The sequence below is a fragment of the Colobus angolensis genome, unplaced genomic scaffold, assembly GCF_000951035.1.
Source record: "Colobus angolensis palliatus isolate OR3802 unplaced genomic scaffold, Cang.pa_1.0 Scaffold35, whole genome shotgun sequence".
Taxonomy (NCBI): Eukaryota; Metazoa; Chordata; class Mammalia; order Primates; family Cercopithecidae; genus Colobus; species Colobus angolensis.
This window is the reverse complement of record NW_012116821.1, coordinates 4,214,544-4,232,555: the sequence shown is the minus strand read 5'-3', so window position 1 is coordinate 4,232,555 and position 18,012 is coordinate 4,214,544. Positions and strand designations below refer to the sequence as shown.

The following is an 18,012-nucleotide window of genomic DNA, read 5'->3' as shown; positions in this document are numbered from 1 at the left end:
AAAAAAAAAAAAAAAAAGAAGGAAACATAAAAAAGCAATAAAAACAGAGAAGGGTCCTGTGCTGCAGCTGCTTTGCCAAGGCCACACATTCCACATGGGATGATGGCACCCCTAAGGGGACAAAGATTAGTAGCAAATCTTAGCTATTTCAACAGTCTGTGACTCCCCAAAAGGCCTCGGTACATAGATACATGATATCTGTGATATCAAAATGTTATGGTAGCAATTTTGAAAAAGTGTCTAAAAAGGCTATGTGGGGTAGGGGAGAGGGTGGCGGTAAGAAGGCGTTGAGAAACACTGGCTTAGAGGAAACAGACATCCCTGCTTCATTCCATTGCCTGACATAACCCTTAGTATTATTTTTTTCCTCTAGGTTTCTAATAAACTTGGCAGAAGCAGCATTTTTTTTCTTAACAAGAGCCAGGAATTATAAGCCATGGGATAATTTAGTACCAACCAAATCTATACCTGGGCAAACCCACCCTTTATAAAAGCTGAATATCAACCCAAATGAACGGCTTCCGTTACTGCCAAGACATTTTTGGGTGAGGTTCTACCTGCAAATTGCCACTTTCTCTAGAAAAGAGCCACCACTGCCCTCTAAGCCAGGCTGTGAGTCTGACTTAGACTCACATCACAGAGGAGGGGTGCTGCCCACGTTCCTGATACAGTCAGATGTGGTTCCCACAGCATCTGCCTGCACTCCACTGTGACGGTGCCTGTATGCACCTTTGTCCTGATGCCCCATCACAGCACAAATCACCCTCTCCACAGGTCCAGGTCCTAGCTACCAATTACACTGGCACACCTTACATTGCAAATACTTTTGAAAAAGAAAATAAACTTTTAATCTAAGAAACACAAGCCCCCTTTAAAGTATCAGGCCTAGAGAGACACTGAAATGAGACTGCAATCACGTCCCCCAGCTTGGGCTAACTAATCATTTCAAAGCCACTTGCTCTATGGACTCTAGATTGATTTGTCACCACCAATAGCCATAAATTATCCTAACAATGCCACACACTGGACACCATCACCCACACCCTGCAGCTCAGCAATAGACAGCCAATCATGAGTCTATGGTATTTCTGTAAACCCACGAGAATTCCTGAAAACTGACTTTTGTAATCGCCCCTCTCCTGATTCAACCTTCTCTCCTTTGTTTTCCAGAGCCCTTGGAAGTGTTTCCTGGGCTGCAGACCTCAGCCTTGGCCCAAATAAACTCTCCACCTATATTAGTTTTGCTTCAGTTTCCTTCTTTAGGTCAACATCTCATTATAAGACATTCATAGTACACAGACGAAATGCATGCTTCCACCCATATCATCACAACATGTGCTCACTCCACAGCCATCAACCTCTGCTTGGTTCAAATGCTATTCACTCACTGTGGTCTTCACTGATTCAATCACCTTACTCAAGTATTATAAGCAAGGTATTGTGCTTTGCTGCAATACAGGCTACCAAGATTTTAAAATGACAGTTACTGCTTGTAGAGAGAAATAGAAGTGCACAAACAATGCTACAGTGTAAGGAACTTTGCAACAATTACATAAGAGAATTACAAACCCAGCACTGATGGTGTTTCAGAGGAGGGGACATCACGCCCAGAAGCAGGAAGCCAGGGAAACCTCGTGGTGCATGAGCCTTAAAGAATGGAGCCACCCTGGCTGGGCACAGTGGCTTACGTCTGTAATCCCAGCACCTTGGGAGGCTGAGGCAGGCGGATCATGAGGTCAGGAGTTCGAGACCATCCTGGCCAACATGGTGAAACCCCACCTCTACTAAAAATAGAAAAATTAGCCTGCCGTGGTGGCACATGCCTATAATCCCAGGTACTCAGGAGGCTGAAGCAGGAGAATCGCTTGAACCTAGGAGGCAGAGGTTGCAGTGAGCTGAGGAGATTGTGTCACTGCACTCCAGCCTGGAGACAGAGGGAGACTTCATCTCAAAAAAAAAAAAAGAATGGGGCCAACCTCAGAGGTGGAAATGGGCGGAGGGAAGAGTAGCAAGCAGAGGGAATGAGCGGCGTGAATTACAGTGACAGCATCAGCAAATGGAATGGCAAGACATAGTGGCCCGCAGACTAAACCCATCGTGTTGCTTATATTCTAAAGTCTTAACGTCAAATATTTTAAAACTAGGTATAGATCATTTTACTTTAATAAAAAAGTAAAGAGCATTTACCTCCAGTTGGAAATTTCTTGGCTCGTTCCTCATAGAACCATTCTCCAGTTTTTATTTTGACATTCCTGAAAAAATGAAAGGAAGCTTCAGAAAGAGAAGATATGAATAGTGCTATATTAACCCCTTTTAAGGGTTACGTAAAGTCACAGAATATTAGTCTTGCGATGGACCTCAGCAATCAATTTCCTGGCTTAAACCCCTAACTTTACAGATTCCCCATAGGGGCGAAGTAATTTCAGTATCAGCAGCAAAGCCGCGCAACTCCCACCCTCATGTGTTTTATCTTGCATGTCATATGTACGTTCAGTTTATAATATGTGAATACGTTAAGCATATTAACATATACTTGTGCCCGGCACAAATCCAGTACTTAATGTTTTGTGAACAAATACACAAAGAGAAACAAAATTATTGTCATCAAAATGACTAATGTATCGGCCAGGCATGGTGGCTCACACCTGTAATCCCAATTCTTTGGGAGGCTGAGGTGGGTGGATCACTTAAGGTCAGGAAGTTGAGACCAGCCTGGCCAACATGGCAAAACCCTGTCTCTACTAAAAATACAAAATTAGCCGGGCATGGTGGCACATGCCTGTAATCCCAGCTGCTTGGGAGGCTGAGGCAGGAGAATTTCGCTTGAACCTGGGAGGAGGAGGTTGCGGTGAGCTGAGATCGCGCCATTTTACTCCACCCTGGGCAACAGAGCAAGCCTCCATCTCAACAACAACACAAATGACCAATGTATCATGTCAATGGTGGGAAGCTCTGGCATGAATGATGGGCAACAGGAAAACTCGATGCTATGCATTGGCCTTCGAGGGAGATCAGCTGCAGCTTAAACTAAGGTTAGTTTGTATTTACAACATGCACCAAGAGCCCACAGAGCAGAGTCACCTGAGAAGATTTTGGGAGGACCTGAAGTATGGAATATGGGATCAATGTGTGTTGACGGAGATTTGGGGACTTAAATCTGAGTGGACCACTTGGTTTTTTTGTTTGTTTGTTTGTTTGTTTTTTTCTAGTCGCCCAGGCTGGTGTGCAGTGGTGCAATCTCAAGTCACTGCAACCTCCACCTTGTGGGTTCAAGTGATTCTCCTGCCTCAGCCTCCAGAGTAGCTGGGACCCGCCACCACACCCGGTTGATTTTTGTATTTTTAGTAGAGATGGGTTTTTGCCATGTTGGCCAAGCTGATCTCAAACTCCTGACCTCAGGTGATCCGCCTGAGCAGACCACCTGTGAATCAGGTGAAAGGAGCCCTGCTTGGCCCGCTGGTCTGACAGCAGCTCCCTATGGCAGGACTTTAACTCTACCATCTTAGTCACACAGAAGGCACTCGAGATGCTAACTGCTCAAAACTGACGTCCTAACATGGGTTTTCCTCTTGGTTTTCTGGGGAATCCATACTCAACCTCAATCTCAATCTCAGAAAGGCAGAATTGTTAATATCCTTTTAGGATATAAAAAGGCAAACATGTAAATATTATAAGATATTCACATCCTTAAAATAATGTGCCACAAAACTGGCCAATTCCTTTGTTATGTGAATTTAAGAAAAAAATTAAAACTTCAACTCATGACTAATTCTCTTCTATAAATCACAGTACTGACTGAAATAAATTCTCCATTAGGTTCTTTTAGGCTATATATGAACTCAAGTGAATTTTTTAAAAAAATTAACACTTGCTAATGTAAGGAAAATCACAAATATATGCCAATCTACACATTTTTCAAAATATTCTGTCTTTCTCTATGAAGTGCTAGTAATTGTCAGAAGACATCACCCAACTTTCTCTCTTTCATCTGGTTAGACACTACTATTTTATGATTAGTACATAAATGATTACTACCAATACTTAGTGACTAGAACAAGGAAAATATAGAGAGAGCATTTAAGAATTTCATAACAATTTTTTCTGAGACAGGGTCTGGCTCTGTTGTTGAGGCTGGAGTGCAGCAGCATGATCTCGGCTCATTGCAATCTCCGCCTCCCGGGCTCAAGCAATCCTCCCACCTCAGCCTCCTGAGTAGCTGAGACTAAAGGCACGTGCTACAGCACCTCGCTGATTTTTGTGTGTGTGTGTTTTTTTTTTTTTTTTGTAGAGACAGGGTTTTGCTATGTTGCCCAGGCTGGTCTCAAATTCCTGAGCTCAAGTGATCCACCTGCCTTGGCCTCCCAAAGTGCTGGGATTACAGGCACGGGCCACCGTGTCTGGCCTATAACAGAATTTTGATAATCAGTCACTACCATTCAGAACCAAAAATATATAAAATGTACAACTGAGATATGTCTCCAGACAGACAGGGAAGAGTTTACATCCATAGTCAGAAACTCAATTATCTAATCCCCTAAATCAACACAGAACACCTTAAGGCAATCTCAGCCTCTGGGCAGAAATTTTCCCCTGGAGGACTTGTGGGAAGCAGAACCTCAAAAAATCAGGGCAAGTCTAGAGGGAGTCGTGGGTGGTAAATTCCCATGCCTTTGAAGGACCTCTCCATATTCAATTTCTGAAGATGTCTCTTCAGTCCTGGCAAACAGGACAAGGTCTAACCCTTAGAGGAGGGGACAGGAAAGCAAATCCAAAGGGCAGGAATTACAAGGTCCCCACCTGATAAATGCAACTTACTTGCAGAATTGCTTTTCTGTTGAGTGACCCATTTCAGTTCATTTACTCTCTCACATGCTCCAGCCCATTACCACTGGGCCCAAAATATCCATATCTGAGATGCTATAGTTGACTGAGCTGATCAGACAGGGGGACAACGTCGGTAAGTAAACACACACACAGACACACAATCGCAGAAAATGAAAAACAGTTAAGGAGAAGGAAGAGCAAAAGGTGAAAGCACCTAAGTGAATGAACATTGCAAATCACTGAAAGGACTCCAGCCCTGGTTTCAGAACCTATACAAGAAGCAGATAAATTAAAATCCTAGTCACCCAGCATGAATCATCTAATATAACCATCTAATCTCATTTAATCCCAACTGATTACTTGCACAGTTTAAGCAGGAGCTAATTTGGCATACAGAGATTTGGGCACAAACTGACGATCTCTTGGGCCTATCTGTGATTAAAGAATAGAAGGATAAAAATACCACAGTATTTTTATCCCTAAACCATATGACAACCAGCACTTTTTGCATTTGAGGCTGTTTCCTTTGAATACTAGGAGTGGCCCAGGTCTCCATTACCCTTTCTTGCAAAATCAGCGGCTTCATAAGCAATTATTCCACAATATCTTTTGTAAGGACTCACTGTCTACACTAATCCCAAGATTTTTGTTTGTTGTTTGTTTTTTGCTTTGAGACAGGGTCTCATTCTATGGCTCAGGCTGGAGTGCAGTGGCATAATCTCAGCTCACTACAGCTTTAACCTCCCAGATTCAAGTGATCCTCCCTCCTCAACCTCCCAGGCAGCTGGGATTACAGGCATGCACCACCACGCCTGGCTAAGTTTTGTACTTTTTGTAGAGACAGGGTTTCACTATGTTGGCCAGACTGGTCTTGAACTCCTGGCCTCAAGTGATCTGCCTGCCTTGGCCTCCCAAAGTGCTGGGATTACAGGTGTGAGGCACCACGCCTGGCCTAATCCCAAGTTTACAAAGGAGGACCACTCATTGTCCTCAGAGTCTACGACAGAGGTGGTAGATCCTGTAGTCTCTGTCCATGTTAGGGGCCAACACAGGGTAATGTGATTCATTAGTAACCAAAGAAAGTATCTAGCACTTCTTCCCAGATGATTAACTCAGAATGAGGTTATGAAAGTTTCTTGGAAGATTTAATGAGTTCAGCAATAAATTTGTGCCCTTAAACTTTTCAGAATCATGACTTGCTTCTTTAAGATTTTTTCAATCAGCCCATAAATATATCTCAAAAGGCAAAAGCCTACGGTGGCGGGGAGAGCCGAAGCTATAGAATCAGGACACCTGACCCATGACGGATCTTCACATTAACTACATGGGGATCACTAGAATTATAAACACCAAGCACTGGATGCCTAGATGGCTCTTAGGAAACTTCTAGGGGTTTCAGCATCCATTTTCACAGCCCTGAATTCTGCTAATGCTGTCATTTAATTATCAAAGCAGAAATAACCATTGAAAAACACTTTGCAAATTCTACACACAAATGTTCAATAATAAGATGAATGGAGGACCCTACCAGAAAATATTTTGACCTCATTACTAACACCAAGCAGTTGGCCAAACACACATGTTGTAATGCATTTTGCATCTAAATTGCTTGCATCTGCAGCTGGCTAAGCTACTGCATCTATGCTCTATGTTCCAAGAAAAGTCAGCATGATGTCCCTAGAGTTGCTTAATGTATTTTCACCATTCAACTGACAAGAGGTAGAAAATTGGTCTGCATAGCCAGGATTCTTCAAATCCCTAAAGAACCACATCTCCTGTGCAGAGCTGCTCTCCAACCAGTACCCCAGTGGCAAGGAAGTCTCCAGACAGCTCTTCAGACACATGAGCTACAAAAACTTCAAATCAAGAAGCGGCATTGGTGGGACATGTCTATAATCTCAGCACTTTCGGAGGCCGAGGCAAGAGGACTGCTTGAATGTAGGAATTCCAGACCAGCCTGGGCAACATCCCTACTAAAAACACAAAAATTCGCCAGACATGGTGGTGCAAGCCAGTAGTCCCAGCTCCTCAGGAGGCTGAAGTGGGAGGATTGCTTGAGCCCAGGAGGTAGAGGTTACAGTGGGCCGAGATTGCACCACTGCACTCCAGCCTGGGCAACAGTGTGAGACAGTATCTCAAATAAAATTTAAAAAATAATAATAATAAAAGCAGCAGCAGCAGAAGCCACATATTGTAAAACTGAGATCAACCTAATTTTTTCATGATAGTTTGTCCAATTGCACAGTAATTCCCAGCTAAATTAGTTCTATGCATGCGTATAGTTGGATTTTTTTTTTTTATTTCAAATAGTCTTTCTTTTTTTGTTGAGATGGAGTTTCATTCTTGTCACCCAAGCTGGAGTGCAATGGCACGATCTCGGCTCACTGCAACCTCTGCCTCCAGGGTTCAAGCAATTCTCCCGCCTCAACCTCCTTATTAGCTGAAATTATAGGCACCTGCCACCACAACCAATTTTTGTATTTTTAGTAGAGATGGGGTTTTGCCATGTTAGCCAGGCTGGTCTCGAACTCTTGACCTCAGGTGATCCACCCACCTCGGCCTCCCAAAGTGCTGGGATTATAAGCATGAGCCACTGCGACCAGCCCTTCTTCAACTAGTCTTGCATCTAAAATGGTTCACAGTTACAAAACAAAACACTCGTTTTTTCCACCAGCTCAACTGATCTGATTTCGACGTCCTTACAGGAAAAAAAGACCGATCATTGTGATTGAATCCTAGGTAACTATCAAAGGAGTCAGAGAATCAAGATGACGATAAAGAAAGGGTTTTTATCAAGCTGCTACCAACAGTTCTTACAAAACACGAATAACTCTCCCTTGCTTAACCTCAGAGAGGAGGCAAGTGCCCCCCTCTCTGTCACACCCAGTGCTATATTCACAGCTACAAGCTCCGGCCAGGCACATGGCAGCCCCAGTGAATGAATGAATATCCTCCCCTCTGCAGGGGGCATCCTTAGAATTAAAGGGACAAGGTGGGATCCAAAATAGGTGTAGCCCTGTAGCAGTGTGCACTGAAATTGAGTGGGTATCACACCGTTTAACTGTGTTGGGCAGGGCCACACACTGAGGAACCAAGCAGAAACTCTAAATGAGGGAAGGGGGCTGGGAGGGGAGACAACAGGGAGGGGTGGGCATTGTGTTTTACCACAAGATACACGCCCATTTTAAAGCACTAAAATGATCAATATTAAACACTGTACAGGTCAAAACAAACAAGGCCAGTGCCCTATCATCTGTCATCTGTTGATGTCAATTTTGTGACTCCTGGTCTGTTACATCAGATAACCAGTCAATGAAAGTAAGAAAAATTATATTGCAGCTGGAGAGAGCTGTACTTGTTTAAGGCCTTGACGATAAAAATGGGTAGATGCTGTGCACCGACCTGTCCTCTCCCTGTAGACCTAAGAAGCCGGATCCACCATGACAGAGGGGTGACGAGAAGGCCGAAAGCAGGAGCACACGCTCTCTGTGGGCAACCCCTCAACCTGGCTTTCTAAAGAGACAACCAAGAACTTCGGATAAAATGCCACAGGCAGTGTACATGGAATCCAGAAGACCAGGCCAGCAGCCTCTGCGACCGTGCATCACCGTGGAATCAGGGGGAACTTCCAGAAAGCAATTAGCCTCCAAAAACATCTAAGACCCACCCCTGAGGAAAAGAAACAGCAAGACAGAAGGAAGAGCCAGGAAGAAGAGACAGCGGGACTACAATGAGGGAATATTTCATAAACTAACCAAGCCAAAGCAGAATGAACTCTGTTTTACCAGCAGCAAAGAGCAGAACTGGCAGGCTGGAAAGTTGAATCTGTAAGGCTGACTTGGCAGAGACACTTGGCAGAACGTGAAAGAGAAAGAAAAATACATTAAATGTTGAGGGAGATTATCATTACTATTATTATTATTATTTTGAGACATAGTTTCACTCTGTTGCCCAGGCTGGAGTGCAGTGGTACGTACGATCTCGGCTCACTGCAACCTCCACCTCCCACGTTCCAGCGATTCTCCTGCCTCAGCCTCCCTAGTAGCTAGGATTACAGGCATGTGCCACCATGTCCAACTCATTTGTGTATTTTCAGTAGAGACAGGGTTTCACCACGTTGGTCAAGTTGGATCTGAATTCCTGACCTCAAGTGATCCGCCCACCTCGGCCTACCAAAGTGCTGGGATAACAGGCGTGAGCCACCACATCCAGCCTGAGGGAGAAGATTATTAATACAAAGAGAAAAGTAAGGCAACTTATGCCTTCAAAGCCATTCCTGGCTGGGCACGGTGGCTCACACCTGTAATTTCAGCACTTTGGGAGGCCGAGGCGGGTGGATCATGAGGTCAGGAGATTGGGACCATCCTGGCTAACATGGTGAAACCCCATCTCTACTAAAAATACAAAAAATTAGCCCAGCATGGTGGCGGGCGCCTGCAGTCCCAGCCTGGGCAATAGAGCAAGACTTGGTCGCAAAAGAAAACAAAAAAAAAGTACTCCGTAAATTTCTACTTTTTTCTTTTTTTTTTTTTTGGAAATTGAATCTGTCACCCAGGCTGGAGTGCAGGGGCATGATCTTGGCTCACTGCAACCTCTGCCTCCTGGGTTCAAGCGATTCTTGTGCCTCAGCCTCCCAAGTAGCTGGGATTGCAGGCTCTTGCTACGGCGCCCGGCCTAATTTTGTACTTTTAGTAGAGATGGGGTTTCACTATGTTGGCCAGGCTGGTCCCAAACTCCCGACCGCAAGCGATCCACCCGCCTCGGCCTCCCAAAGTGCTGGGATAACATGCATGAGCTTCCGTACCTGGCCAGCAATGTTAAAAGTAGGATTTAGAGGGAAAAAAAGAAATAAGGTTTTGAAACAAGAAACAGTCAGTAGACAAATGTCATCTTAACCTTGGCACCCAGCTAAAATCTTTCCTTGCCAACTCTCCTGTACCACACTTGGCATTCAATTTCTTTTCAGTCTTTTATAGTTAGACCTTTTACTCACTTGAAGAACAGATATATTTTCAAGAGTGAGAGTGAATTATCCCATTCTCATACACTAGTTATTTGCCTTTGTGAATAGAAAATGATGATTCAATATTTTATCAAAACATGGGATTATAAAAATACTGGGAGTACCAGTCTGAAATTTAAAAGATTACATTTTCTAAACTCTGGGAAGTTTACTTTAGGCAGAAACATAATTAGAATAGAACTTCCTTTGAAATGTCACTTGATTTTCAATAAAAATTATTTCATGCAATGCAGAAAATACAATGCATCATCCTGTAACAATATCTTTACATCTAAGTCTTGATCTGAAATGCCGAATGACAATAACAACAACAAAACCTTTTTAAGTTGTTTTGGAGATGAGGTCTCGCTATGTTGGCCAGGCTGGCCTCAGACTCCCGGGCTTATGTGATCCTCCCGTTTGCGCATCCCATGAGTAACTGGGACCACAGGCATGCACACCACCTCATGGATGACCCCATTCAGCTCACCTCCCTTTTAATAAATTTCAAGGTCTTATTTTAACCACTACTGCTCCGCAGCAATAACTCAAGACCCAACCTGAGAGCTAAGAACATAATAATCAAATGCCAAGGTCTGGATCAATTTTTCAACCGAACACACTTAAGCTACTCTTTGTTGGCATCAGCTGTGGTACAAGAGACAAATTTGAGCAATCCAGAAAAGTACCCTGAAATCAACAGTATGACCTGCTGCAACTTGAAACCTTCTGTTCTAATGATGGTATATAAGCTCTGCTGCACCTTTATTATCGTTAAAATATCTGCAACTTACAGAATTCTCTGCACAAACCAATTCGGTTGTAAAGCACCTGACTGGCAGCAAAATGTTGCTAACAAAACAGGCACTGTGTCCACAGATATCTCAAACTGAAGAATCATCAAATTGTTGTGGTCACAGCAATTACAAAGCATGAAAAGAAGATCACAATTTGAAGGAAACAAGTCTGAACAAGAGTAATTCCTCAGCAATCTTAGGGGAGAAGAGCAGGTTTCTTTTACACATGGAATTTGTTACCGCATCGTATATTAGTTTTAACAGAAAAAAAAATAATGCAAACATAAATCATCAAGCTTAATCTTATTTTTTAAATGAAGCTAAAACAAACATATACAAAGCATAGTCTCCTCCTTGGTATTTCAACTTAATTGTTACCATCTGCCCTTTCACTGCAGAAATTGTCAACACATTCCACGGGAAGAAACATCAGTGGAAAACAAGGATGTTACTGCTTTTAACTTCTTTGTTTCTTCTGCCAAGTCACCTTCTTCTGATTGGCCCCTGCTGAGGACAACATGCCGCCCCTTCACTACTGAAAGCAACTTTCCTTTGTTCTTCTAGGTCCTTTCCAATGTGCCTTTGATTATTGGGCTCTTTCTGTTCCTTCTTTAGTTCTCTGATGCCCCGTGATCCAGTTCAGCACGCCAAGCGACCTGTCTGGCCAGTCCTCAGAATCACTTTTCACCTTTCTCTTTTATCCCCTGTAACAGAGGTCCATCCTCCCCTTTTCCTGTCTCTCCCATTCTCCATCACCATTGCCACCAGCCTCCTCCCTCGGTGCCTCTCATTCACTGCAACAACTCTCAGGTACCTTCCGCCCTCCTGATTTTGCCCTGCAGAACACGCAGACTTTCGGCATGGTGTTCGCTTGGCAAAGAGCAAGCGGACTCCAGACTCCAGTTCCTACTGCTTCGGAGGCAAGCTCTTTTGTGTGGCTTTTAAGACTCTGCCAACCAGGCGCAGTGGCTCATGCCTATAATCCCAGCCCTTTGGGAGGCCGAGGCAGGTGGATCACCTGAGGTCAGGAGTTCGAGACCAGCCTGCCTAACATGGTGAAACCCCATCTCTATTAAACATATAAAAATTAGCCGGGTGGGGTGGCAGGCGCCTGCAATCCCAGCTACTCGGGAGGCTGAGGCAGAAGAATCGCTTGAACTCGGAGGCAGAGGTTGCAGTGAGCCGAGATCGCGCCATTGCACTCCAGCCTGGGTGACAAGAGCGAAACTCTGTCTCAAAAAAAAAAAAGACTGTGCCCTCCCAGGACAAGGCTCCCAGCAGGCAGGACAGGACTGGAGATTCAGAGGGAGGCCTGGGGTCCCGGAGGACCTGGGTTGCCATCTTCACTCTGTTCTTATTGATATGACCATGGACAAACCATCTTGTGTCTCTAATCCACCACTTTCTCAACTGTAAAATGAGGATGAAAGTAGTAGCTACCCCATACAATTGTTTTAATCTTTTAACAAAACATTAAAAGAATATTCCATCTGTGACAATATTTAGAAGGGGTTTTCAAATCTCAGGGTCTCTGATGACTCCCATTCACACCAGCCTAGCATTCCTCCCTTCTCCGAAGTTCTGTGATGTCCTTGTGCACCGTCTCCCCCAGCAGAAGGACTCACCCCTCTCGTGTTTTCACAGAGCTTAGGGCCAGTTTATTCTTGCTTTGAACAACGGGAGTCTAAGCCAAGTCGGTTCTTTATTGTTTTCAAAATGCGGACTGCAGAAATACCAAGTCCATGTTAAAACTGGTCTTAAAACCCCCTAACACAAATTTATTACCATAAACGTGGATTCAGTCTGTTACTAATGGAAATTAGTAACATGAATGTTCTGGAAGTCGTCTTGAGCCACTCAGCCTGCCTCATCTTTCCCTCTCTAAGCCCCCAGGGACCTTGGCAGCTTGGCACTCAGTAGTTCTCCAAGAGAAATCTTTCCCTGAAGACAGAAACTTTATCTGAAATGTCCCCTGGAACCTCTCTACACAAGGTCAGGGCCAGCACCTGCCACAGGCCTCTTGTTCTGTAGCAACCTCTGAGTTGTTGGTTGGTTTTGGTCTTTGGTACCCTAGCACTTCCCCTTTCTTGATTTTAAAAAAGGATTTGCCTCATCCTGCTCCCGCCATGGATCTACTTTTTCTTGAGGAATGAGCCTGAAGCGAAGGAAGAAGCAGGGGAGACACTGATCGGAGTCAAAAACCTTTTCTAGGTTCCCATATGTGCGACAGTTATGAATGTCAAGATTCTAAAGTTTTATACAGTCTCATCTTTGTTTTGGTCCTACAAGGAGGAGGACAGCCCAGATTGGGTAAAGTTGGAGAGAGGACAGAGGGCTGTGAGGACAGGGAGCAAGGTGAAGGGAAAGAAAATGCATGTGACCACAAAATGCTTGGCTCTCTCCCCTCCCGACTTCTCCTGTTAATGCACTCATAGTAATGCAATGACCTGAGGTATTTTGAAAACCACCCTCTTTTCAAAATAAGGAAGCTGGGGTTTTAGAAATCGTATTTCATGTACTTAGTGGGTAAAGTTACAGTGCCTGGGACACAGTGCTCACTAGGGCAGAGATTTCAACACTGTCAGCTTCCTGGGAGATTGCCTCAGACCTTGTCCTCTTGTTTTGATTTTTTGTTTACAGTTGATTGTTAGAAGAAGGCAAAATGCTGAGAAATGTAACGCCCTGTCCAGCAATGCTTATCATTAGACTTCAAATATATATGGTTGATTGAAATGGGGAAGAAGGTCCTGAGACCTTTCTAGAGATGATTTGGAACTGCCCTCTATGCCGCCAGGGCAGCTCGCAGTAATTATGTTTTGCTCTCAAGCAAGGAAAAGCCTGAAGGACAATGGCTTCAGCAAACCAAAGGAACATGAGAGGAGAAGGCGAATTCTGCCACTGTCCGTGTGACTTGGCACGCTGTGAGCGAAATGGACAGGATGCAGTTTGAAAGCAAAGAGATCAGGCTGAACCACTTCACCCCTCTGGCTAGATGACTGAAATACAGTAAGTCTTGCTAAGGGACAGGACACTTAAGTAGATGAACGCCAGGGCGTGTGTTAAACACAACCTTCCCGATTTAGTGGGGAGAAACCCCCGCCACGATGCCCACACTGTATAAGTGCTTCCCACAGTCTTTGTCCCTGGGGCACTCACAAATCTGTGACAATATTTAGAAGTGGTTTTCAAATCTCAGGGTCTCTGATGACTCCCATTCACACCAGCCTAGCATTCCTCCCTTCTCCGAAGTTCTGTGATGTCCTTGTGCACCGTGTCCCCCAGCAGAAGGACTCACCCCTCTAGTGTTTTCACGGAGCTCATGGCCAGTTCATTCTTGCTTCGAACAATGGGAGTCTAAGCCAAGTCAGTTCTTTATCATTTTCAGAATGGGGAGTGCAAAAACACCAATTCCATGTTAAAACTGGTCTTAAAACCCCTAACACAAATTTATTACTATAAACGTAGATTCAGTCTGTTACTAATGGAAAGCATGTCCATTTCTTTACCTGAGTATCAAAGACAGGTCACTTTGCCTCCTTCAAAAAGGTGGTATTTAAAGCCTCAAAGGATTACTCCAATGTTCCCTACATTATAATTTACTCCACTGGTACTGAAGGAGATAAATTTAAGTGCTAAGAAAATGACAGCACTTAGTGAAGAGATCCAAATGAATCTGAACTCCTGGGTTAGCCCATCCTTAGACTTAACAAACTTTTGTTGTTTAAACAGGTTCTCACTCTGTTGCCCAGGTTGGAGTGCACTGGTACGATCACAGTTCACTGCAGCCTCGACCTCCCAGGTTCAAGTGATCCTCTCATCTCAGCCTCCCAAGTAGCTGGGACTATAGGCATGCACCACCATACTTGGCTAATTTTTGTATTTTTTGTAGAGACAGAGTCTCACTACGTTGCCCAGGCTGGACTCAAACTCCTGGGCTCCAGCAATCCACCCACCTCGGCCTCCCAAAGTGCGAGGATTACGGTCGTGAACCACCGCACTTGGCCCAAACTTCTGTAAATGAAAAAAAATGTTGCTATACAATAAAATTTATTTTTGGATGAAGATAACTTCTAAGGTTAGAAAGGTAGCTCCCTATCAGGCACTTGGTACACATTTACTGGCTGAAAGTGAGGAGTGAGCATTCTCTTTAGGAGCGGTTTGTAAAGAGGCCTCCTCTGAGACCTGAGTCAGTGGGAGGGATCCAACTACCGGCCATGCTCACCTGTCCTCGAAGCACACCGTGCACTTCCAGGCATGGGTCCCCCTCAGGAACACTCGGCACTGGGCACACACGCGGTGGCTGCAGCCCCGGCACACGGCGCCCCGGTGCAGTAGGAGCCCCAGCACCCTCTGGCAGCGCGCACAGCACTTCTCTTTATACTCCTGGTCCGTGCTCTTCGCTCCTTTCCACCGGAGATGCTGCAGGTGCGTTTTCAGTTTCCTGCAGCCCACAAAGTTCAAGAAGATACTATTGGATGGAACACCCAATCCCAGGCTACAGGGCAAGAGCCCAGGCGGTACCCCCCATGGCAAGGGAAGCGGCTTTGGCATTCGACATCCCTGGGCTCCCACATGGCTGTGTGAACTGGGCTCCCACTCAATGTCTCAGAGTCGGGGCTCAAGGGTTTCCTCAACCGTGAAACAGGCGAGGTAAGGTACGACCTTACCTCTTCTCCTAGGGTTGCTGTGAGGACTAAATGGCAAAGTATAAATAACATGCCTGGTGCAGAGAAGCTCCCCGCTAGATCCATCCCTTCCTGCCCAAAGGCTGTTAAGATAGTAAGCAAGAATAGTGAAAGGAGAGGAAAAGACACCGAAAAGAACATCCATTCCAATCTGCAAGGCATGGAACAATCCAGAAATACACAGCATCCATCCCTGCTATTGGTATAAGTTACTCAATAAAATCAACTGATGTTATGCTTTTGCTACGTTTTTTTTTTTGTTTTTTTGTTTTTGTTTTTTTTTTTAATGAGTGGTCAGCTCACTCCCCTAGACAAACAGCCATAGTGCAAAGAGACATTGTGTTGGACCAAAAAGGCATCATTTACCAGCATGCTCTTTTATGAATGTCTGTAATACCTACTTGTAGAAGAGGTGAGCCAATCCCAAGAAACAAGATGACATCAGAAATGCACTTTAAAATGCAACTTTCAGGATCTACCCTAGAATTAGTACCCTTTGAAACACAACTTTGTTACCACTATGTCTATGTCACTTTGTTAATATTCAAAATGATGTCTCTAAATCACTGAAAGATCTTTCATCATCAAATAAAATTTCACTTTTCTCACTGTATTATAGTTTTTTGTTTTCTTTTTCTTTGTTTCTTTCTTTCTTTCTTTCTTTTTTTTGAGACGGAAATCTCGCTCTGTCGCCCAGGCTGGAGTGCAGTGATGCGATCTCGACTCACTGCAAGCTCCGCCTCCCACGTTCAAGGGATTCTCCTGCCTCAGCCTCCTGAGTACCTAGGACTACAGGCACCTGCCACCATGCCCAGCTAATTTTTGCATTTTTAGGAGAGACAGGGTTTCACTATGTTGGCCAGGCTGGTCTCGAATTCTTGACCTCAGGTGATCTGCCTGCCTCGGCCTCCCAAAGTGCTGGGATGACAGGTGTGAGCCACAGCACCCAGCCTGTATTATAGTTTTTAGTGGAAGAAAGTTTACAAGTATACTTAGGGAGCTCTGAAGTAACAGAGAGGATGAAGCAAGAATACTATACCAGAAAATTCCCCTCACTCCTCAAGCATTTGGTTGTCCAAAGTTTTGTTTTCTAATGTGTTCTGCCATTAGAAACCAAACTCTCACTTCCTCCATAGACATTGATAAAAAGCGCCAACCTGTTGAAAGATGGATCTTGACAGCTAAGGCTGAACACGGCTCTGATAGAGTTCAGCACGCTTTTCTAAATGTTAACCCGTATCAAACGGCCCATGCAGCTTAGAGACAGACAGGGAAGAAGTTCCCTGTTGGCAAAGTGGTCAGGAAACAGCTTAAGCAGGTTCATATTTCATGCTCTCCCTTCCTCAAAGCCAGCTAGGAAGCAAAAGCAAGCAAATTAAAAAGAGAAAAAAGACAGTGCTGGATTCCATCAGATTTGCTGCTTCTGAACTACTTTCTTTGCTTTTCTTTACACCTTTGGGCATCGTCAAAAATGAGGTAGGAAAACCCTTAACCCGAGGTCTTTCCCTAAATAAGTGGTAAACTAGAAGCCTGAAAATGTCCCTTGAATGATTCCCACCAAGTCGGCAAACAGACAAGCAGATGGCAGACAGCAAACTCACCGCCCAAAGGCACTGTTTTAAATGAATAACAAGAGCGGCCTCTTGTCCCGGGCATCCTCTACGTTGAGCTACATAAGGAGGATCATCTCCACCAACAGCCCTTTGTTAGGACCCTTCTCAGGCATGAAGCCCAGCAGCAGGTGGGTAGTGATTTGTACGCAAGCAGCATCAGCGACGGAGTGGCAGGCCCCAAGCAGAGAAAGCTAAAACCCCAAAGTGACCCCACAGGAAGGACAGCCTACCGTATCCTCTCCTCCTCTGCGTTTTGAACCTCCTGGTCTCGGTACAGGACCTGGAGAATGGCCTCGCGTTCTAACTCCTTGAGAGCATTCAGATCTACTTCTTGGGCCATTTCTTCTCCCTTTTCGTTGACCCAGGTTGGAAGAGCTTCACTCCATGGACCAAGCGCTCGTGCCCTGCAGATGAGCGGCAGAGGGCAGCTGCAGCCAGCCTTGTTTAGAGAGCTCCCTCTCCTATTTCACTGGCGACTGTTTTGCTTGTGGCTCTTTTTTCCTTTTTAACTGTGTCATACTCCTTAGAAGAAGAAAGCCTCAAGAGGTTGTGCGTTTGTCGGAGTTACAGCTCGCAGAGCCTTGTACCACCCGCGGGTGTTTTCACCGGGTTCTGCCGCAGCCTCTGACGTGCATTTAAGACAAAAGCATATCTTTTTTCTGAGGTTTCACCAGATAAATTATCCACAGCTGCAAGTAGATAATTTCTGCAAAGCAGAAGTAATCTTCAAGCCAAGGAAATTTACAAATAGCAATGAAAAGAGTATCAGTGACTCATAGAAGCTAACCTTCCACTTAAGATGTTTCCAGGTCAGCAGGAACGATCATTAAAAGCCCAACTCGTTCCAATATCTGTAGACAAGAAAACAAAAAATGGCAATGTTTTTCTTGGCTTAAGTATCTCTGCAGCATTACTTCCAAAAAGACAAAATATTCTACACAAACCCTTGCATTTTCTGCTTGTGGTGATAACGTAAAATTTTAAATTTCTTAAATAACCCTTCTCATATTTCTAAAAGCCTCAAACTTCCAAACTTGAATTTTCCTAATATGAATTCCATAACTTCAGTGGCCAGAGGACATAAAAGTCTG

At 44.5% G+C, this 18,012-nt stretch overlaps 1 protein-coding gene across 2 annotated transcripts in view; it reads right to left on the bottom strand.

The window, feature by feature from the left end:
• SYTL3 (synaptotagmin-like 3) overlaps positions 1–17,399 on the bottom strand; it is a 107,824-nt gene extending 90,425 nt beyond the window's left edge. For both annotated transcript variants that reach the window (XM_011952771.1, XM_011952772.1), the window contains exons 1-3: positions 17,152–17,399; positions 14,846–15,064; positions 2,188–2,252 (exon numbers count right to left, since the gene is read on the bottom strand). In XM_011952771.1, the coding sequence (XP_011808161.1) occupies positions 2,188–2,252; positions 14,846–15,064; positions 17,152–17,261 (394 nt within the window). In that variant the 5' untranslated portion in view covers positions 17,262–17,399. The remainder of the gene's footprint in view (positions 1–2,187; positions 2,253–14,845; positions 15,065–17,151) is intronic.
• Between the last annotated feature and the right edge of the window lie 613 nt (positions 17,400–18,012).